The 17547-nt window shown below is 41.9% G+C and overlaps 1 protein-coding gene across 1 annotated transcript in view; it reads right to left on the minus strand.

Annotated features, from left to right (window-relative positions):
* Window positions 1–913, minus strand: part of TGFBR1 (transforming growth factor beta receptor 1) — a 33340-nt gene extending 32427 nt beyond the window's left edge. The window contains exon 1 of the mRNA XM_069853804.1: window positions 812–913. Coding sequence (XP_069709905.1) covers window positions 812–881 — 70 coding nt within the window. The 5' untranslated portion in view covers window positions 882–913. The remainder of the gene's footprint in view (window positions 1–811) is intronic.
* Window positions 914–17547: the final 16634 nt, after the last annotated feature.

Consider the following 17547-nt stretch of genomic DNA (forward strand, 5'->3'; position numbering starts at 1 on the left):
CAGGTCGGCTGCCTGACTGGAGGTGAGAGGTCGGTCACCCAAACCACCACGACACTACCTTTCAAAACAGATGCTGCCAGCACTCCTCAATGCGGCACGTAACCGAGCCGAAGCATCTGACGTGGGAGTGCAGGCAGTTTTTTACCTTCACTAATGTGGAACATTCAACACGTATTTGATACAAGAATAAGCATAACAGTTCTGGGAAAACTTATACAGAAATTTAGAGAGAACGCCCCTGCCTACTTTCAAGCACAGTCTTCCCTTTTACTATTTATTCTTTGAAGACGAGAACGTCTTGTGTGCAGTGTGATCTGTGCTGAACAGACGTCTCTTCTGTAATCCCCTCTGCTTGGATGTTCCTTCCTACCTCTAAGGCAAGGTCAGGCAGAGAGCTGGAGCGAGCTCCAAACTAGCAAGAGTTTTGACTTTGTTAAGTTTCATTAAAATCAGCCCTTGGAAAGTAACAGAACACGCCTAAGATTCCTAGAACGTATCCCACGCGCGTAAGCGGGGAATCCGCTCTGTCCCCAGCTCCCGCCTCGGGGAGATCACACCTCGTGCCGTGCAGCCCGGATAACGGGCGCTCGCCTTCCGAAACGAGTCTCGGAAAGTTGATCGGCCCGCGTTCCCGGTACCGCGCCCGCCGGCCCGCGGGTGGCACCGTGCGCCGGGGCGGAGCGGGCAGCCCGGCAGCCCCCGGAGCCGCCGCTCGGCCAACAAAGGGGCGCGCGGCCCCCGGCCCCGCCCCGCCGCCATGTTCCGAAAAGGCCCGCGGGACCCGCGCCCCCCGGGCGCGCGCGGCACTCACCGACCGCCCCGCGGGGCAGCAGCGCGGCCGCCACCGCGCACAGCAAGGCCCAGCGCCGCCGGGCCGCCATGGTCCGGTCCCGACCCCGCGCAGCCAAGGCGGGGGGCGCCGCCCCGCGCCTCCCTCCGCCAGGGAAGCCACTCGCGCCGCCGGCACCGCCCCAGCCCGCGCCTGCGTAGCGGAACCGCCCGGCTGGCGACTCCGCCCCAGCAGCTGCCGAGGCCCCGACAACAACAGGCGCCGGGAGGGGAGGGGCCGGGCGGTGATTGGCGGGAGCTGGCGGGGCCGGGCGGTGATAGGCGGGAGGGGTCGGCCCCGCGCGGGTGGGTGGGGTGTGTGGTTTCCAGCCGGGAGGCGGCGCCTTCGGAGGGAGGTGCGGGCGGAGCTGGGGGTGCTCAGGGAGTTTAATGTGGTACCGACAATGCCGCAAACTCTTCAAGACTCGTTTTGGAGTTTCGGAAAGCGAGCGCCCGTTATCCTGGCTGGGCAACACGAGAAGCGATCTCCGTCTATCGTGTGTCCCGCGGCGAGAGCTGGGGACAGGATGGATTCCCCGCTTACACTTACGGGATAAATTCTCCCAGAAATCTTACGCATTTCTATTACTTTCCAAGGCCTAATTGCAATATTATTAATGAAACTTTGCTACAGTCAAAACTCTTGCTAATTTGGAGCTTTGGAGCCTGACCTTGCGTTAGAGAGAAGACAAAAACTCCAAACAGAGGGGATTACAGAAGCAGAGACATCTGTTCAGCACAGATCACACTGCACACAAGACACTGGCATCTTCAAAGAATGAAAAGTGTCTGGAAAAACACCATTTTAAAGAAAACCTGTTTATCAGAGGGACGTTCTGTCTAACTTTAAAAACCCACAAATGTTTAGATGAAACTTATCTGTACTTTGGCTTAAATAAAAATATTTCACTTTTTGTAATAGTAAATACTATTTTGTAATAGTAACTACAAGAGGGAAGGCCACATTAGCTGAGGAATTGCTTCTCTTTGGATACTGTGTGGATGGGAGGTGGACTGGGAGAGGTGTGCATAGCCCTTCCATTGTTTACTGCAGTGCTTCTCTCTCTGGGCTGTCGGATGATTTGTAGATGGAACACACAGATACTGGCAGCTTATTCACTGTTAACAGACAACCTGGTCTATGTGCTGCTAGTCTTACAGCTGGCCTTGTGGTTGATAAGCAAGGGATTTGTCTTCCTGCAGCACAAAAAGAATATAGCCTGCGAGTTTTAGTCCTGTGCAAGGAATGAGCAATGCTGTCCCCATGGGCAGCTCCTGTCTTGTTTCAGTCTGTGCATTCACTGCACCTGGCTGGAGTAGTTAACTGGGAATCAGAAACGTCCTTGCACAGTCTAAACAGCTGTCTGAGGTTCTACTTAATCTTACAACCTGTGGCAACTAGGATCCACCCTGTGAAGAAAATTGCCATGTTTGAGATTGTTACTTTAATCAGCAGTTTTATTAGCTCTTGCTTGAGTGGCAGGGAAGGAGGAAAGGCTCTCTTCTGCACTCTTGGGATCAGCTGACCACTTGCCCAGCAGCTACCTGCTTGCTCTGGGAACCGGCCACTCCCCCACCTCAGCCCTGCCTCATCCCCCAGTCCTGGTTCTATTAACTAACTGGCTGTTGTGTCCAGGTCCTGAATCAGTTCCACATCCCTCAGGTTCAGCATATGCTTTTACACTACTTCTGTTTTGGTTTTCTTTCTGTGTGACTCTCCAACTGTAGGACAAGTCACATAGGTCACAGGTGCTCTTGTAGTTGTTACTTGCAGTCAGTCTTTCAGGCTTCATATAGTGTCTCTGCCAGATGGTGACTTCCCAGTTTGTAGTGTTCAGGACAGCAACCGCCACACTCCTCAGTGCCACATTAATTTACATGTAACAATGATCTCATGTCTCCTTTTTACTTGCAGTTATTTAGTCAACACAGCCTTTATAAAAAGCCTTGTTACTCCCACAGTACTTTTCACCTGGATAAGAATCATGATAATAACAGTTTAAAGTGAGGGATGGGGCATCAACAACTTCCCTTGGTAACCTGTTCCAGTGTCTCACCACTCTCATGGTGAAGAAATTCTTCCTAATGTCTAATCTAAATCTGCCTTTCTCCAGTTTATACCCGTTCCCCCTCATCCTATCACCACAAGCCTTTATGAATAATCCCTCTCCAGCTTTCTTGTAGGCCCCTTTCAGGTACTGGAAGGTCGCTATAAGATCACCTTGAAGCCTTCTTTTCTCCAGGCTGAGCAAACCCAACTCTCTCAGCCTGTTCTCATATGGAACGTGCTCCAGCCCTTGGATCATCTTTCTAGCCCTCTCTGGACCCATTCCAACAGCTCCATATCCTTCTTATGTTGAGGATTTCAGAACTGGACACAGTACTCCAGATGAGGTCTCAGAAGAGAGGAAGAGAGGGACAGTATCACTTCCCTCGACCTGCTGGCCACACTTCTTTTGATGCAGCCCAGGATATGGTTGGCCTTTTGGGCTGCGAGCACACATTGCTGGCTCATGTTGAGCTTCTCATCAACCAGCACCCCCAAGTCTTTTTCTGCAGGGCAGCTCTTAATCACGTCATCCCCCATCATGTACTGAAAACAGGGATTGCCCTGACCCAGGTGAAGGACCTTGCACTTGACCATATTGAACCTCATGAGGTTCTCCCAGGCCCACTTCTCCAGCCTGTCCATGTCCCTCTGCATGACATCCCGTCCTTCCGGTGTGGCAACTACACCACTCAGCTTGTTGTTGTCTGCAGACTTGCTGAGGGTGCACTCAATCTCTCTGTCAGTATCATTGATGAAGATATCAAACAGCACTGGTCCCAGTATGGACCCCTGAGGGACACCACTAGTCACTGATCTCCATCTGGACTTCGTGCCATTGACCACTACTCTCTGAATACGACCATCCAACCAGTTTCTTACACACCATGCCGTCTACCCATCAAATCCATATCTCTCCAATTTAGAGAGAAGGATGTTGTGGGAGACCGTATCAAAGGCTTTACAGAAGTCTAGGTAGACTACATCTGTCATTTTATCCGTGTCCACTGCTGCGGTCACCCCATCACAGAAAGCCACTAAGTTGGTCATACAAGATTTGCCCCTGGTGAAGCCGTGCTGGCTGCCACTAATCACCTCCATGTCCTTCATGTGCTTTAGCATTTATTCTAGGAGGATCTGTTCCGTGATCTTCCCAGGCACAGAGGTGAGGCTGACAGAGTGGTAGTTCTCAGGGTCGTCTTTTCTGCTGTTTATAAAAATGGGCACAATGTTACCTTTCTTCTAGTCACCAGGGACTTCTCCTGATTGCCGTGAGTTTTCAGATATCATGGAGAGTGGCTTGGCAACCACATCTGTCAATTCCCTCAGGGTTCTGGGATGCATCTCATCAGGTCCCACAGACTTATAAATGTTCCGGTTCTTCAGGTGGTCATGAACCTGATCCTCCTCTACAGTGGGAGGGGGTTTAGCACCCTAGTCACCATCTTGCTGTCCCATGACCCAGGAGGGGTAAGGAGAGCAGTTATCGGTGAAGACTGAGGCAAAAAGTTGTTAAGTACCTCAGCCTTCTCCTTGTCTGTTGATACATGGTCACCATTCCCAACCATCAGTGGGGGTACATTCTTTTTGGCCTTCAAATGCTTCGCACAAGTCCAGGTAGATGATGTAAGTTACTCTTCCCTCATCCACCATTGCTGTAGCCCTGTCATAGTAGGCCACTGATCTTGTCAGGCATGATTTGCCATTACTGAATCCATTCTGACTGTCACCAGTCACCTCCTTATTTTCAATGTGCCTCAGCAGAGTTTCCAGGAGGATCTGCTCCATGATCTTGCCAGGCAAGCTGGAAGCCTATAGCTAGCAGTGTTCCCCAGGGATTAGTACTGTGCCCGGTCTTGTTCATCTTATTCATCATTGACCGGGAGGAGGGGACAGAGCGCACCAGCAAGTTTGCTGAGGATACAAAACTGGGACGAGTGGCTGATACATCAGAAGGTTGTGCTGCCATTCCATTCACCTGGACAGGCTGGAAAGTTGGGCAGGGAGGAACTTCATTAAGTTCAACAAAGGCAAGCTTAGGCTTCTGCATCTCAGGAGAAACAACCCCCTGCATCAGTACAGACTGGGAGTTGACCAGCAGGAAAGCAGCTCTGTGGAGAAGGACCTAGGAGTCATGGTGGACTTTTCTTGACATGCTTCTGTTCTGTGTTTCCAAATTTTTACAACTGCAGCTTCTGATTAAGGTAGGGTCTAAGAACTTCTGATTACAATACAGACTTCTGATGTTAAAAGTACAATGGCAGGCAATTAGATCTTGTTCTTGTTGGAAGGTCACTGACAAGAAGGTCAGTGCCTGCACCTTCTCCCATTAGCTCCCCCTAGTTACTGTACAATTCATCCCTGTGTTTTTCCATCAACTTTTTCCCACTATTACTTCTGCAGTAAGTTTTCCTCTTCCAGTGTTTTGGTATTCCTGTTCCTTCATATAAACTTCATAACTGCTTTTAACGCAGAGGGGAGGGGTTTGCTGATCTGCATATGACTACCTTCAGGAGGGTTATGAGAAAGGGACTTGAATTTACTTGTTGAGTTGCACAGTAGTGCACAATACATATTCTGTTTGATAATAAATAAAATCTGTCTTTTTTTACTATCCTAGATGGAGAAGGTAGATAAAAAATAAAAAATAAAAAGATAACCTGAGAAGATTTAAATAATATTTTTTTCCCTGTGTCTGCAAACAATTGAATTCCAGTCCAAAGATAATGAGGAGATCTTTTTTATGACTGCACCTAGTTGCATTCATCCTTAAATATGCTAGTTAGTCAAATGTGGTTAAGCTAGACCATGGCGGAGTCAGCAAATAGTTTCCAATATATGCCTCTCTGTAAAATGATATTTTATTTAGGAATAAAATAACTTTTCTGCAATTTTGGATTTTTCAAAATGACAGTAATTGCTTGTCCTTTTACTGCCACGATAACATGAAAAATACTTCAGTGTACCAATTCCTCAAGTTCGATAGAAAGCAACTCCTCACTATTATATCTTTATGACATTTTTACTGAATGTATTAAACATTGTTCTTCATTTCATGTGAGGGAATCCTTCAGAACGTTTCTGTCATACTTTAATCCATCTTTGTTTTCACAGTGCTTACTGAGAATGGAAATAATGTAGTTAATGGAAGTTTATTTAGAAGAATAGGCAAGAAAAACTTTTTGCCAAGCCTCATTTGTTTATAAAGTAATGATTTTCCATGACTCCACTTATGGTGAGATGATAAAAGATGATACAAAATGAATTGTTCTCTAGATTTGCCTTTGACTAAGATCAAGGATATGAATGTTCTTGCATTATCAGCTTATTTTGCTACCAAAATGGGTACTAATAAATAATTTTTTTTTGTTTTTAAAGTAAAAATGTATGGACGTGTGGTACACGATACTATTAATGCTGACCATTAAAAGCTTTATTAGTCTTTCAGTATAAGAGACACTGTGTCAGGGTAATAAGGACTTCTAATGAATCTTTATCTCAGCAAGAAAATATGCACAATTAGTGGTAGAGCAGGAGGAAATAAAGATGTTCCAAGAATTCATCTGCAGTTTTTATAGTTTTCTCTCTGTAGTAATTAGCTACATTTTGTGTGTTTTTTAAGAACTATTCAGTGCATCATAATTTTTAAAAAATATATTAACCAGGAACTTGACAAGAGTTAAAATATTGAATATGTAACATTCACCCAAACAACAGAATAAATTATTTTCACACACACCCCCCAAAACAAGCAAACATCTATCACCCCATCCCTCCAGTCATCAGTTTTCCAAAGCAGTTTTATTCAAACAAGGAGAGAAAGGATCGAAGTGCTTATTAGTGTGCAGTTTCTATAAGGACACAAACCAGAAAGTTTATCAGAGACCTGTGATCTTGCTAAATCAGAGACAAGCAAAAGAAAATATGTTTTGGAAGTCAGTGTTTTATAAAGTAATCAGAATTACTCATTTTATAACCTTTATAAATATTGCCTGATTTGCCTCATCAGTGCCTCCAAAACTACATACAGTGAGATCTGAGTTATTCAAAACCCAGGTAATCATCTCTGTTAACAGAAGGCTAGTTAAAACTTAAGACATACGAAACCCTTTTCAATTTTAATTCAGTATTTGTGAAACAAACCAGATCCATATCTCAGGGTTACGAACTGGGCAGCACAGCAAAATACTGCATCAGATGCAGTGGCTTGATCCCTCCAGCTAACACTCATTATGCAGCTAGTAGGTTTACATTGTAGTGCTCTAAGTTCTTACTTGGCAGTTAAGCAGATCTCAGTGATGACAGTTTTATACTACTGCTGTTGAACTTATCAAACTCGGTGTTTCATTCCAGCTTGTAGAGTCCATCAGATGTTTCTTACACAGATGATATCTATCTTCATTTGAAATCAGGTATGAATGTATTCAAAGAGAGCGATATTGATTGTAAGTCTCATTAAGAGAGGTCTAATTTATGCTGAAAGCAGGGAAGAAGCATATAGTCCAAGACATGCTGCTAAACACAGAAGTGGTGAAGAAGAACTAGCTTAGGGAGGGGTTGCCTGAAGCAAAGAAGTGGACATCAACAGGGTCTGGAAATCACTTTAGACTGTATATCATTATCTATTTGAAGGCCTTTTGCTGTAGCAACCCTGAAATTGCATAAATATCTCACCTATGACTACAGTGAAGGATAGATGCATTAAAGTAGCTTGGCTCTAATTAAGAAAGGATACTTTTTTTTTCCTATGGGAGTACAGCTTTTACCTGCTTGGTAAAGTTAAGTTAATGATGCACACCAAGTTAATGATGCAAGCAATAATTTATGACATTCTGCTTTTCAAGAAAGCTCAGTTTCCTGCTACATTTAAACCAGATCTGACACTGGACTCAGTTTAGATCTATGTGGGGAGGGAGCAGCGTGTGTAACCAACCCAAAGGTAATATCTCTCTAGCAATGCACAGATCATGAGGTTTTCCTGTTGTGTCTCTTTGAACAGATACAGGTGGGCATCCTGCAGGTTTGACAGACCTGGATTCTTCCACGGAATTAGGGCTCATTACAGACAATACATTTCTTAAAGCAGAAAGTGGATATCATGGTGATAAGCTGCTAAAACCCCAAAGCATTAGATCTGATGATCTAGATTCCAGCTTGAATTAAGTATCAGTCATCCTTAAAACAGAAATCAGGTTTTTTAATAATACTTTCGCTGTCACTAAAATAATATTTAAAAATAATAGTCAGTTAAGTGTGAACCCACAATAAAAAAAAAAAGAGAAAAAATTGCACATCTTCAATAATGATTATTTCCTAACCCTGATTTATTAACCCTGCAAACTGGGAATGACAGAGAGTTTCTTCTATAGCGTGCTATAGGAATTGCCTGTTTTGCTGCAGCTTTTCTAAACTTGCTACATATTCTCCATTCACTGTCATTCTTCAGTGCTTGTGACTGGATGTTACCTGAAGTGATAATGCCAGACTTTCTATGACAGTTCAGGTTCTGCCTGGTTGTTTGAAAATCCGGTGTCTATGGTCTCTCTTGGCAGAGTTTTCTGCCAGTTTTCACTTATTCCTTTGCAAGCAATAGCTAGAGTTCACTCTAAAGGTGCTGTGCTTTGAGCATTCCACAAAAATTGTATGGACATTTTCTGCAGTGTGTTCTGAAAAAGGGTTTGTTCTTTAAATCAGGAAATGGAGTTTGTATCTGCTCAGGAATAAAAATTAAAAATGAGAAAAATAGGCGAAAGATCTCTCTCAATAAGATGAGAAGTTATTCAGTGAAAAGAGAGATGGTGGAAAACAATTGTGGAACTTTGTTCTTTACCAGTCCCTGGGCAGATAAGTTTCTAACTTCTTTCCAAGAATATATAATTTAAGATTGTTTAAGTCTTTGTTTATTTATCCATTTGTAAGTGGCATTATTAACAGGGAAGACTTTGGTCACTGGACCTATAAAAAGTTAATAGTTAATCCTGTTTTCATTTCTGAGCTTGTATTGGAATTCTCCTGAACAACATTTGCTGGTGGCAAACAATAAGAACTTACTCCTTCTGTTTCTCTATGGAGGTAATTTTTCATCAGCTATGTCCCTTAAGTTTAATGACAAAGCTTGACTTCTATCAAAGAAGTCTTATTAGACTGGATACTAGATTACTGAGGAAAATGCCTCTTTTGAGAACTTAAGAATGTAGTAAGAATGCTGGTACTAAAATACAACTAGCCAGAAGCGTAAGGCTTCAAGAGCAGAGTAAGGATGAAAAAGTAGTGAGAAACTATGAGATGGTGGAGTCTCTCAAACCTCAAATTCTTTTAGGAAACGCTAGGGATGTCAAGATTGTCTTGTATATTGAAAAAAATTATTCCATCCACACCATAAACCACTTCAAAGGATTTATTTTTAAATTGTAGGCTTAGTAAACAAAATTTTAAAGCAGGATTTTTATTTTTTCTTCAGACAGTAGCAACTGAAATATCCTCACACAAGAAACCCAATGTTCTTACTCAGTCTGGAATGTTTTGTTCCTTCTCTTGCTTTCTGTTCTATCTTCAGGCACTTTTCCAGGTTGGGTCTTTATTTTCTAAATGTGGTTGTTGATCACTGATTATTGAGATCCAAATAATCAGACTAAGCAAATGTTTAGTTCCCGTGTCTTCAGATGAAGAAATACTCTTGTGTATGTATGTATGTGGTGCTCATGACCACATTATTCTGTGCATATTCAGTGCATTCCTGTGAATGTCTGGTGATATCTAATTACTTGATGTGAGCCCTGTCTTTCTAAAAAAAATATGTGAATTGGTTCTTATCTTTGATGGTTAACAAAGTACTGAACCATTCTGTCTTTCATCTTGATGTAACTTCAGTTCTGACTGGAACATTGTGTAAGATATTACTACATTTGCGACAATATCACTTTCAAAAGCTTAACTATCCTGCTTTTAAAGAATATGAAAGAATAACTAGGAGGCTTTGGAAGGATGCCAGTTGCTAATATAAAGTGAGAAAAAATGAGAAGTCGCAATCAGGAATGACCTTCTATTGATACAGAGTTTAAGTTTTTTAATGATTTTTTTTTAATCAGACTTAAGATTTTGAATTCCAAAATCTAAAAAAATAAGCAATTTATATCATGTCCTTCATACCTATTTTCCCTGCCAGTGAAAACACCAATTGGGAATTTACTGATGTAACACTCTCCCCAAGCGTCCATGAAAACACTTCATTAAATAAATAAGCTCAAGTCAGGGAGAAAAAAGCATTTTTGATGAGAGATCCTCATAGATGACGGCTGTCAATTAATCATTTTTTTTTGCTAGTGTTTAATATTGTGGGAATGTTGTCCAAAAACCTTTCAGAATCTCCTAGTAGATAAATGTAACAGTTGACTCAGAGCTCCAATTTTCTCTACTAAGAAAGCTCCAAATTTCTCCTGAAGTCATGAGTAATTTCTGTGTTCATTTTTAAAATTCAGCACTGTAACAGCACAGCATGGTCACAGACCTAGCAAGCGTCATACAGGTTTTCTGGCACTCTTAGATTTGCTTGCCTACATCTGGTAAAATATTTCTAATCTGTTTGACATGGAAAAGGCTTTTTGATTTGTCATTTAAATTAGGACCCAAGAGATGTTGAACTCTAGTCTTATTCTCCATTGTTTGTTTCTACTGGTATTAGTGAGCAGTTCGCAGATCCTCTTTGGTGTTTGGCAGAATAGTGAAGTTGTGTTGTGCCACGTTAAGCTGGGCTGTGAGCAGAACCCTGAGCACTGATGTCTGGTTGCTGGCTGTCCAACTAGTGAAGCCACGCAGCAGCCCTAGCTATAACCAGGCCTTTTTGCTACTAGAGTTGATCCTATATTCTGGACACCTAGTGTTGTCCGACTTCACAAATAGCTCTGCATTCCTCCAGCAAAATTAACTGTGTGCTGCTTTCTTGGGGGCAGCATACAAAACACCAGCCTCTCTCAGCTGGTTAGCTTCAAATTTAAGTGACCATGCAGGAAGGAAGATGAAAAAAAAATTTGTTCATTTTTGGTTTTGTTGATTGGTGTTTTTTTTTTTAAACCCATGCTAATACATCATACAGTTTCTCTGTGCACTTGCGAGGAACTCAGATCTGCTGAACTGGACCTCAGTATAGGACTGGTGTCTTAGCCTATTAACGCTGAAAGGAAAGGCACCTAATGGAAGCAGAAGATACCAAGAAGTTTAAAAAATTAGAAAATTAAGAGCTCAATAAATGTTCAATATCTACTCCGACAAAACATTGGAATTAGAGAATCTCTGAGTATCATTCTGTTGCAGTTCGATTTTATAGCGAACGTCACTTCTTTTTTAGCAGTAGATGAAGTCCAGTCTATTGTGCTGTTAGTTATCAGAACAGATTTTCTTGAGAAGTTGAATGCTTTTTTTTTTTTTTCCAGGATATAGTGTTTCTTAGAACTTTGCTGAAGATCAAGGAACTGTGTATTACATTTTGAAGACTATCCACACACCGCAGTGGGGTTTATTTAGTATCGCTTTAGTTTCTGATTGAATCAACTCTCAAAAATGGATTGCCCTACAAACACACCAGAATTAGTTTGTTCTGTTGGCTTGGCTGAGAAGAAAAGCTTCCTATAATTTGTAGGATTATCCTGGAGATGAGATAAAAGGAGTTATGTTTAGGTGCACAATAAATGTCATAAATTATACATACACAAAACTCCTACGATACAAAAAGTGTCCAATTCTGTGAAAAGTTCTCAAAAGTACTCAAAAGTTCCAGAACTGGGGTTACTGATGCCCAGTTTCCACTTGGATTTACACATTTTAGTATGTTTTTAAAATGTGTGATCATATTTATGATATCCTTGCCTTATTCAGTGCACAAAATGGGCAGAGCCCTCTTAGCGATCAGCTCTTCAAGAACGTGTTTCATTTTCACAGCCCAGTAGGTGGCCTGTACCTTAGAGTGCAGTACCTTGACAATATAAGCAAGCGCTACTCTTCTCTGCACCTGTGACTATGTGATTCTGCCCTCCCTGCTGCTGACATTTGCCCATATCTAATCCCACAGGAGCCAAATCAAGAGCCAAGTCAGCAAGGAACAAGTATCTTTTACTTTGCATGATTTGTCTGTGGGGCTTCATGATAATGAGAATGGGCACAAGGGATAATGTAGAATGTGGTGGGTAGATGTGCTTGGGGACATGATTTAGTAGTAGACAGGTTTAGTTGGAGCTGATGATCTCAAAGATTTTTTCCATCCAAATGATTCTATGATTCTTTGTGGAGCCCTAAATTGTTTGCATCTGGTTGAACTGACGTAGGCAAACTTTAAGTCCCATGGAATTCCATATTGATCTATTCTTAACCTATCCTAAAATGGATCAGTTTCTATGAAGATTTTCTTCCACAAGTGAATTGGGAGCAGGATCCAGTTCCTTTGGCACAGTTCTGTTGCCAGAAACATGAAATCATCTTTCCTCTTTGGCCACGCCATGCCTTAGTCATGGCAGCATTTGTAGCACAAGAAGCTGGGGTTTTTCAGACAGCCTTACCCTTGATGAATAGTCCTAGTTTGTTCTCTGGACATTGTTTTCCTCCGAGCAAAATGAGGAAGAAGTGTTGTGAAAAGGGAACCACCATAAACCACTTGACTCTAGAATGCAATGTATGTTTGATCATTGCTACCAAAACCTGCAAAGGTCTCAGCAGGCTCCTGTCCTCTTCTACGCTGTTCTGTGCTAACTGCTCTGCGTGGTTCTGAGGTGTCTTGGATGGGAGAGTCACAGCTGTTACTGGGCACTACTGGTAATAACAAAAGACATTGACTAGTTCTCCCAGAAGTAGTGGAATAGGTGGCTTGTTACCACATTCACCTTCTGTATTTTAATTTGGGCTTCTCTTGCACGTGAACTTTGGGGCAGGCTGTAATTTTGGATGGCAAGAAGTTGCTGCTCTACTTCTTATCATAACACCTGTCTTCCATTAAAATAGGCTTCAGTAGTTTAGAATTAACTTGTAGACAAAGGCAGCTCAAGTCATATCACTGCAGATTTTTACTACTGAGTGTTTAAGCTCTCTGCACATTATGCAGAGAGATATTCACTTAAAAATTAACAGAAATTCTTGTGAGTGGGGCACTAAGGTCTGCCTAAACTTCTTCACTCTCTCCACGCAGTTAAGTTTCTATGTAGAATCAGAGCTTTTCTGCAAAAGCATACCTGGAAGTTGTTACCTTTTAACCCATCGCCTTTGAGGGAAATCTAAGTTTAATGCCCAAGGGGTTCATGGTCACAGACTTGCTTGGAGGACTAAAGATATTTTGAGTGGTACTCTGGGTCCTTCCTGTTGGAGCTATCAATATTTCAGTATCTGTGGATTCTTGATCATGGGCTACAGAAAGAGATTCTTGCTTTTCAGTTGCCCAGAGTGTCAATGGAAGCATAGTTGCCTGTGGATATTTACCAGTGGCTGATAGGAAATTCATGTCACATGAATGAACACTGGATCATGAATTTGATGATTTGAATGACAGAGACTTTGCAAAGTAGTGGAAGCTGGAAGCTGTTCAGTACTCCAAACAGGTAGATTGTAAACACATGAATGTGATGCCTGATCTGCCAGGTACTGGAGTAAAGACATGGACAAACATTTGTGTTGCCCTGTTTGCTGATATAAGGCATCATGGAACTAGTTGTCAGTTATACAGGATGATCATACCAGGGCCTTTTATTTCTCACAGATTTGAAACTTCCCAGCTGCGTGAACAGCCACTCCATGCCCCAACCAAGGTTCTCATCACTGTTGAACAAGGAGAGGATAAAGGGATGGCACAATATATCTGTATACAGTATGAAAGCATTTGTGTAAGGCAATGTTCCCTGAATTAATCTGGAAATACGGATTATATAAATGGATGTTTGCAGGAGGATTGTATATTAAGCCTGGCAAAAAGCCATAAAGATGTGTTGGTGCGTGTCCTGCATTCTCCCTACAGGCTTTCAGTTAGCTGAGGACTCTTGTTAGCCCTGAGACCAAATACAGTTGTTAAGCATTGAGTTGGTATAATTAAGCCTTTCTGTTCCAAAGCAGGATGGCTCCTTCAAACTAACCGCAGCAGTAGCTGTTGGCACATGCTGTCCTGCAAAACATACCCCAAGGCACTGACTGAAATGTTGGAGGTGTGTTAAGGGAAATGAGAAAATATGATAAATATATCCATGTAGGACTTAGATATTACTGATAGTTATTGTGATAAATTCAGTATTGTATCAGGAATATAATAAGAACAGGTGTTGGAAAATGATCTTTATGACAGCTACAAGAATACTGTTCAATTGACCCATGTATAGCCCCGGTCCAGATGAATCAACAGACAAGAAATATCAGACTTAGAACGTAGGTATTGTATTTGATGATAACTGATGATTAAAAGGTCAACTTATTTTTGAATATAGGCATAGACTAGGTATAGGTATAAGCTGACTGAACAGCTTGAGGTTTTTCTTTGAAGTTTAAAGGTGGATAGATGTGTTTCTAGAAAGAAGATATGACTGGAGGAGGAACGTGACCTGTTGAAGCATCACTTCAGAAGGAGAACTGAAATGAGACAGCGGAGATGAGTTATGGACTTGTGTGGACTTTTGAGTTAATGAATAATGAAGAACTAGGAGCACATGGAAAACCACCAAGAACTTTAAAAAATAAATATCTATTTTATAATGCTTATGTTAAAATGTATAAATATCTGATGATTTTGTGGGGGCTTTTGCCATTCACTGAGTTGATAGCCGGACTCTGAGTTGTGAATAAAGCAAGCCTAGAGTTACCCACTGTCTGATGAAAATCCTTTAAAGAGGTGGCACTGACCAGAACAGTGCCAGGGCATAGTTCAGCAATTAAACAGTCAAACTATTCCTGCTAATGCCTCTACCTTGATCCTGATAATTTTCTAGTATAGATTTAGCCTCAGTTGGGACCTTGGGGCCTGCAAAGTTAAAATACATTCTGTAGCAAAGCTAAAATACATTCTGTAGCAAAGCTAAACACCAATAAACCTTTTTTTTTTTGATGTTAACACTAACTCATTCTCTAACTCAGTAGGGACACAATGTTTTTCCAGCAACAAGCCGTTACTGTGCCTAGGATCTTGGTAAATATGTCTGGAACCAAGGATGGCCAAACTAAAGGACTGTAAGGTGGCATTGTTACCACCAGGAGACAAACACGGCTATTAGGCAGTCTCACACTGCTGTTCTTATGAACATACTTCAAGCACAGCATACAAAGCATACCTTTCCTGCAGAGGCATTGTCATGACCATCCTGGGTTGAATTTGAATTTGTAGGTGATCTTAGGCCCTTATAGGATCAGAGAGTTCCATCACCTCCTATTCTGCTGAAGTGTCACTAGTACCTTGAGACTACCTGGGGAAAGCAGGCTATGATGTAACCCCTGATCAACATCGGTGTGTAATCATAGAATCACAGAATCATAGAATCACCAGGTTGGAAAAGACCTCTTGGATCATCAAGTCCAACCATTCCTATCTGCCGCTAAACCATGTCCCTCAGCACCTCGTCTACTCATCTTTTAGACACCTCCAGAGATGGTGACTCAACCACCTCCCTGGGCAGCCTGTTCCAGTGCCCAATGACCCTTTCCGTGAAAAATTTTTTTCTGATGTCAAGCCTGAACCTCCTCAGGCGCAGCTTGAGGCCATTCCCTCTTGTCCTGTCCCCTATCACTTGAGAGAAGAGGCCAGCTCCCTCCTCTCCACAACGTCCTTTCAGGTAGTTATAGAGAGCAATAAGGTCTCCCCTCAGCTTCCTCTTCTCCAGGCTAAACAACCCCAGCTCCCTCAGCTGCTCCTCATAAGGCCTGTTCTCCAGCCCCTTCACCAGCTTCGTTGCTCTTCTCTGGACTCACTCCAGAGCCTCAACATCCTTCTTGTGGTGAGGGGTCCAGAACTGAACACAGTATTCAAGGACTGGCCTCACCAGTGCCGAGTACAAGGACAGAATAAGCTCCCTGGACCTGCTGGCCACTCCATTTCCTGCTCATTCAGGATGAAGATGTCTTCTGACTTCTCTTTCTCTCTGCTCCCAGGCTAAGTCTAATGCTGCTGGAGCTGAGCCATCCACCCTGGGTGCACCTCCAGATTATACATAGGCGTATCTAGGAGTAGAACAGTTTTTTGTTTTTGTTTTTGTTTTTTCTGTTATGGATACAGTGGAAGAGAATCTGCTAAGTAAAAAGTTTACACCGACCAGTAACAGCGGAACAGAGGTGTGAAATAGTCCTTTTAAGATGCAATGACAAATGGCTCTATGACAAGTTAAAAAAGGGAGGCTAGTTTCTTGTTAATTAGCAAAGTACTACAAGTACTTTAAGTAGATGGTCATCTAGAAATATTTGTATCTCTGGTCAGTTATTGTTGAAGCATTAAGGACAGACAGCAGGAAGGTATTGTTAGAGTGTAGGCTCTAACTTACATACCAGTAACTCCAGTACTTGAGCACCAAACTGAGATTGCATCTAGTCCTATCATCTAGTTCCTTTAAAATCTAAAAACAAGTTCTCTTCTCTGGACAGGAGACTGGAGTGAAAAGAAGGATTGCAAGTGTTTCTTCAGAAGGAATATCTGAAACTCAATGCAAAAGAAGAGCAACTGTGGGATCCTTAAAGCAGGACATATAGCAACTTATTCTTTCTTCTTTCACATGAATGCACAGCTCAGAAGCAAGGCTGGACAGTCTTTGACTGCATCTAGTTCTATTAATTGTCTGTCCTTGAGGTATATATGTTGTACTGCAGAAACTCACAGGTTTGGCCTGCCTATAATAGCAGTGAGAGGAGAAACCCCTCACCTCACTGTTGTTCATCCAGGTAGCACAGGACATTACTGATCAATGATAATGTCTCCTGTTACTTTCTGTGGACTGAAGATAGATACAAACTAGTAAAACATAGCAGTAAAAAATGGTGTGTCTGCTGAAAACTGTTGTCTGATTCTAACACAGTCTGATCTGGAATGGTATATTCAAAGTCAATTTTTACTTCATGTGACAATTTACCTTCATTACAAAAAATTTTTTTAACTTAGGAAGAACTATGTATCCCTGCATTTTGCACCATCCCTAATGTATCTATGTTAAATAAATGTGTTTCTCCAGTAACAATTCAATATTCCTTTTTTTTTTTGTTTTTTTTTGTTCAGTTTAAGCAGCAGCTTAATTAAAATTAAAGTGTAATTATTTCAAGGAAGAAACTCCTCTGTATTTACACTCTATAAACTTATTTTACAGAGTATTAACTTATTTTAAAATGCATCAAAACTTCAAAATAAATGGATGTTTTCCTCTTAAAGACAGAAGAATCTTATTTGACTGGCACTCTGATTTCATTCACTCAGACTGATGCATTGATTTCTAGTGCAGTTACTCTTTTCTGCCTTGCTCTGATGCTTGTTTTGGTAATTCATTTACTTTATACACAATTCCTTACCTGAATTAGCACATGCTCTTCCTCCAGTGCACCTGGCATTTGTATTGGGATCATAGTGAAGGAAGTGTTCTGCTTTGATAGGGAAAGCTAATTTATTTTTAAGTACTTGGCTATTTTTTTCTCTGTCATATCCTTCATGAATATTACTGTTTCTTTCCAGTTATACTAGGGAG

The sequence above is a fragment of the Phaenicophaeus curvirostris genome, chromosome 3 (assembly GCF_032191515.1).
Source record: "Phaenicophaeus curvirostris isolate KB17595 chromosome 3, BPBGC_Pcur_1.0, whole genome shotgun sequence".
Classification (NCBI taxonomy): domain Eukaryota; kingdom Metazoa; phylum Chordata; class Aves; order Cuculiformes; family Cuculidae; genus Phaenicophaeus; species Phaenicophaeus curvirostris.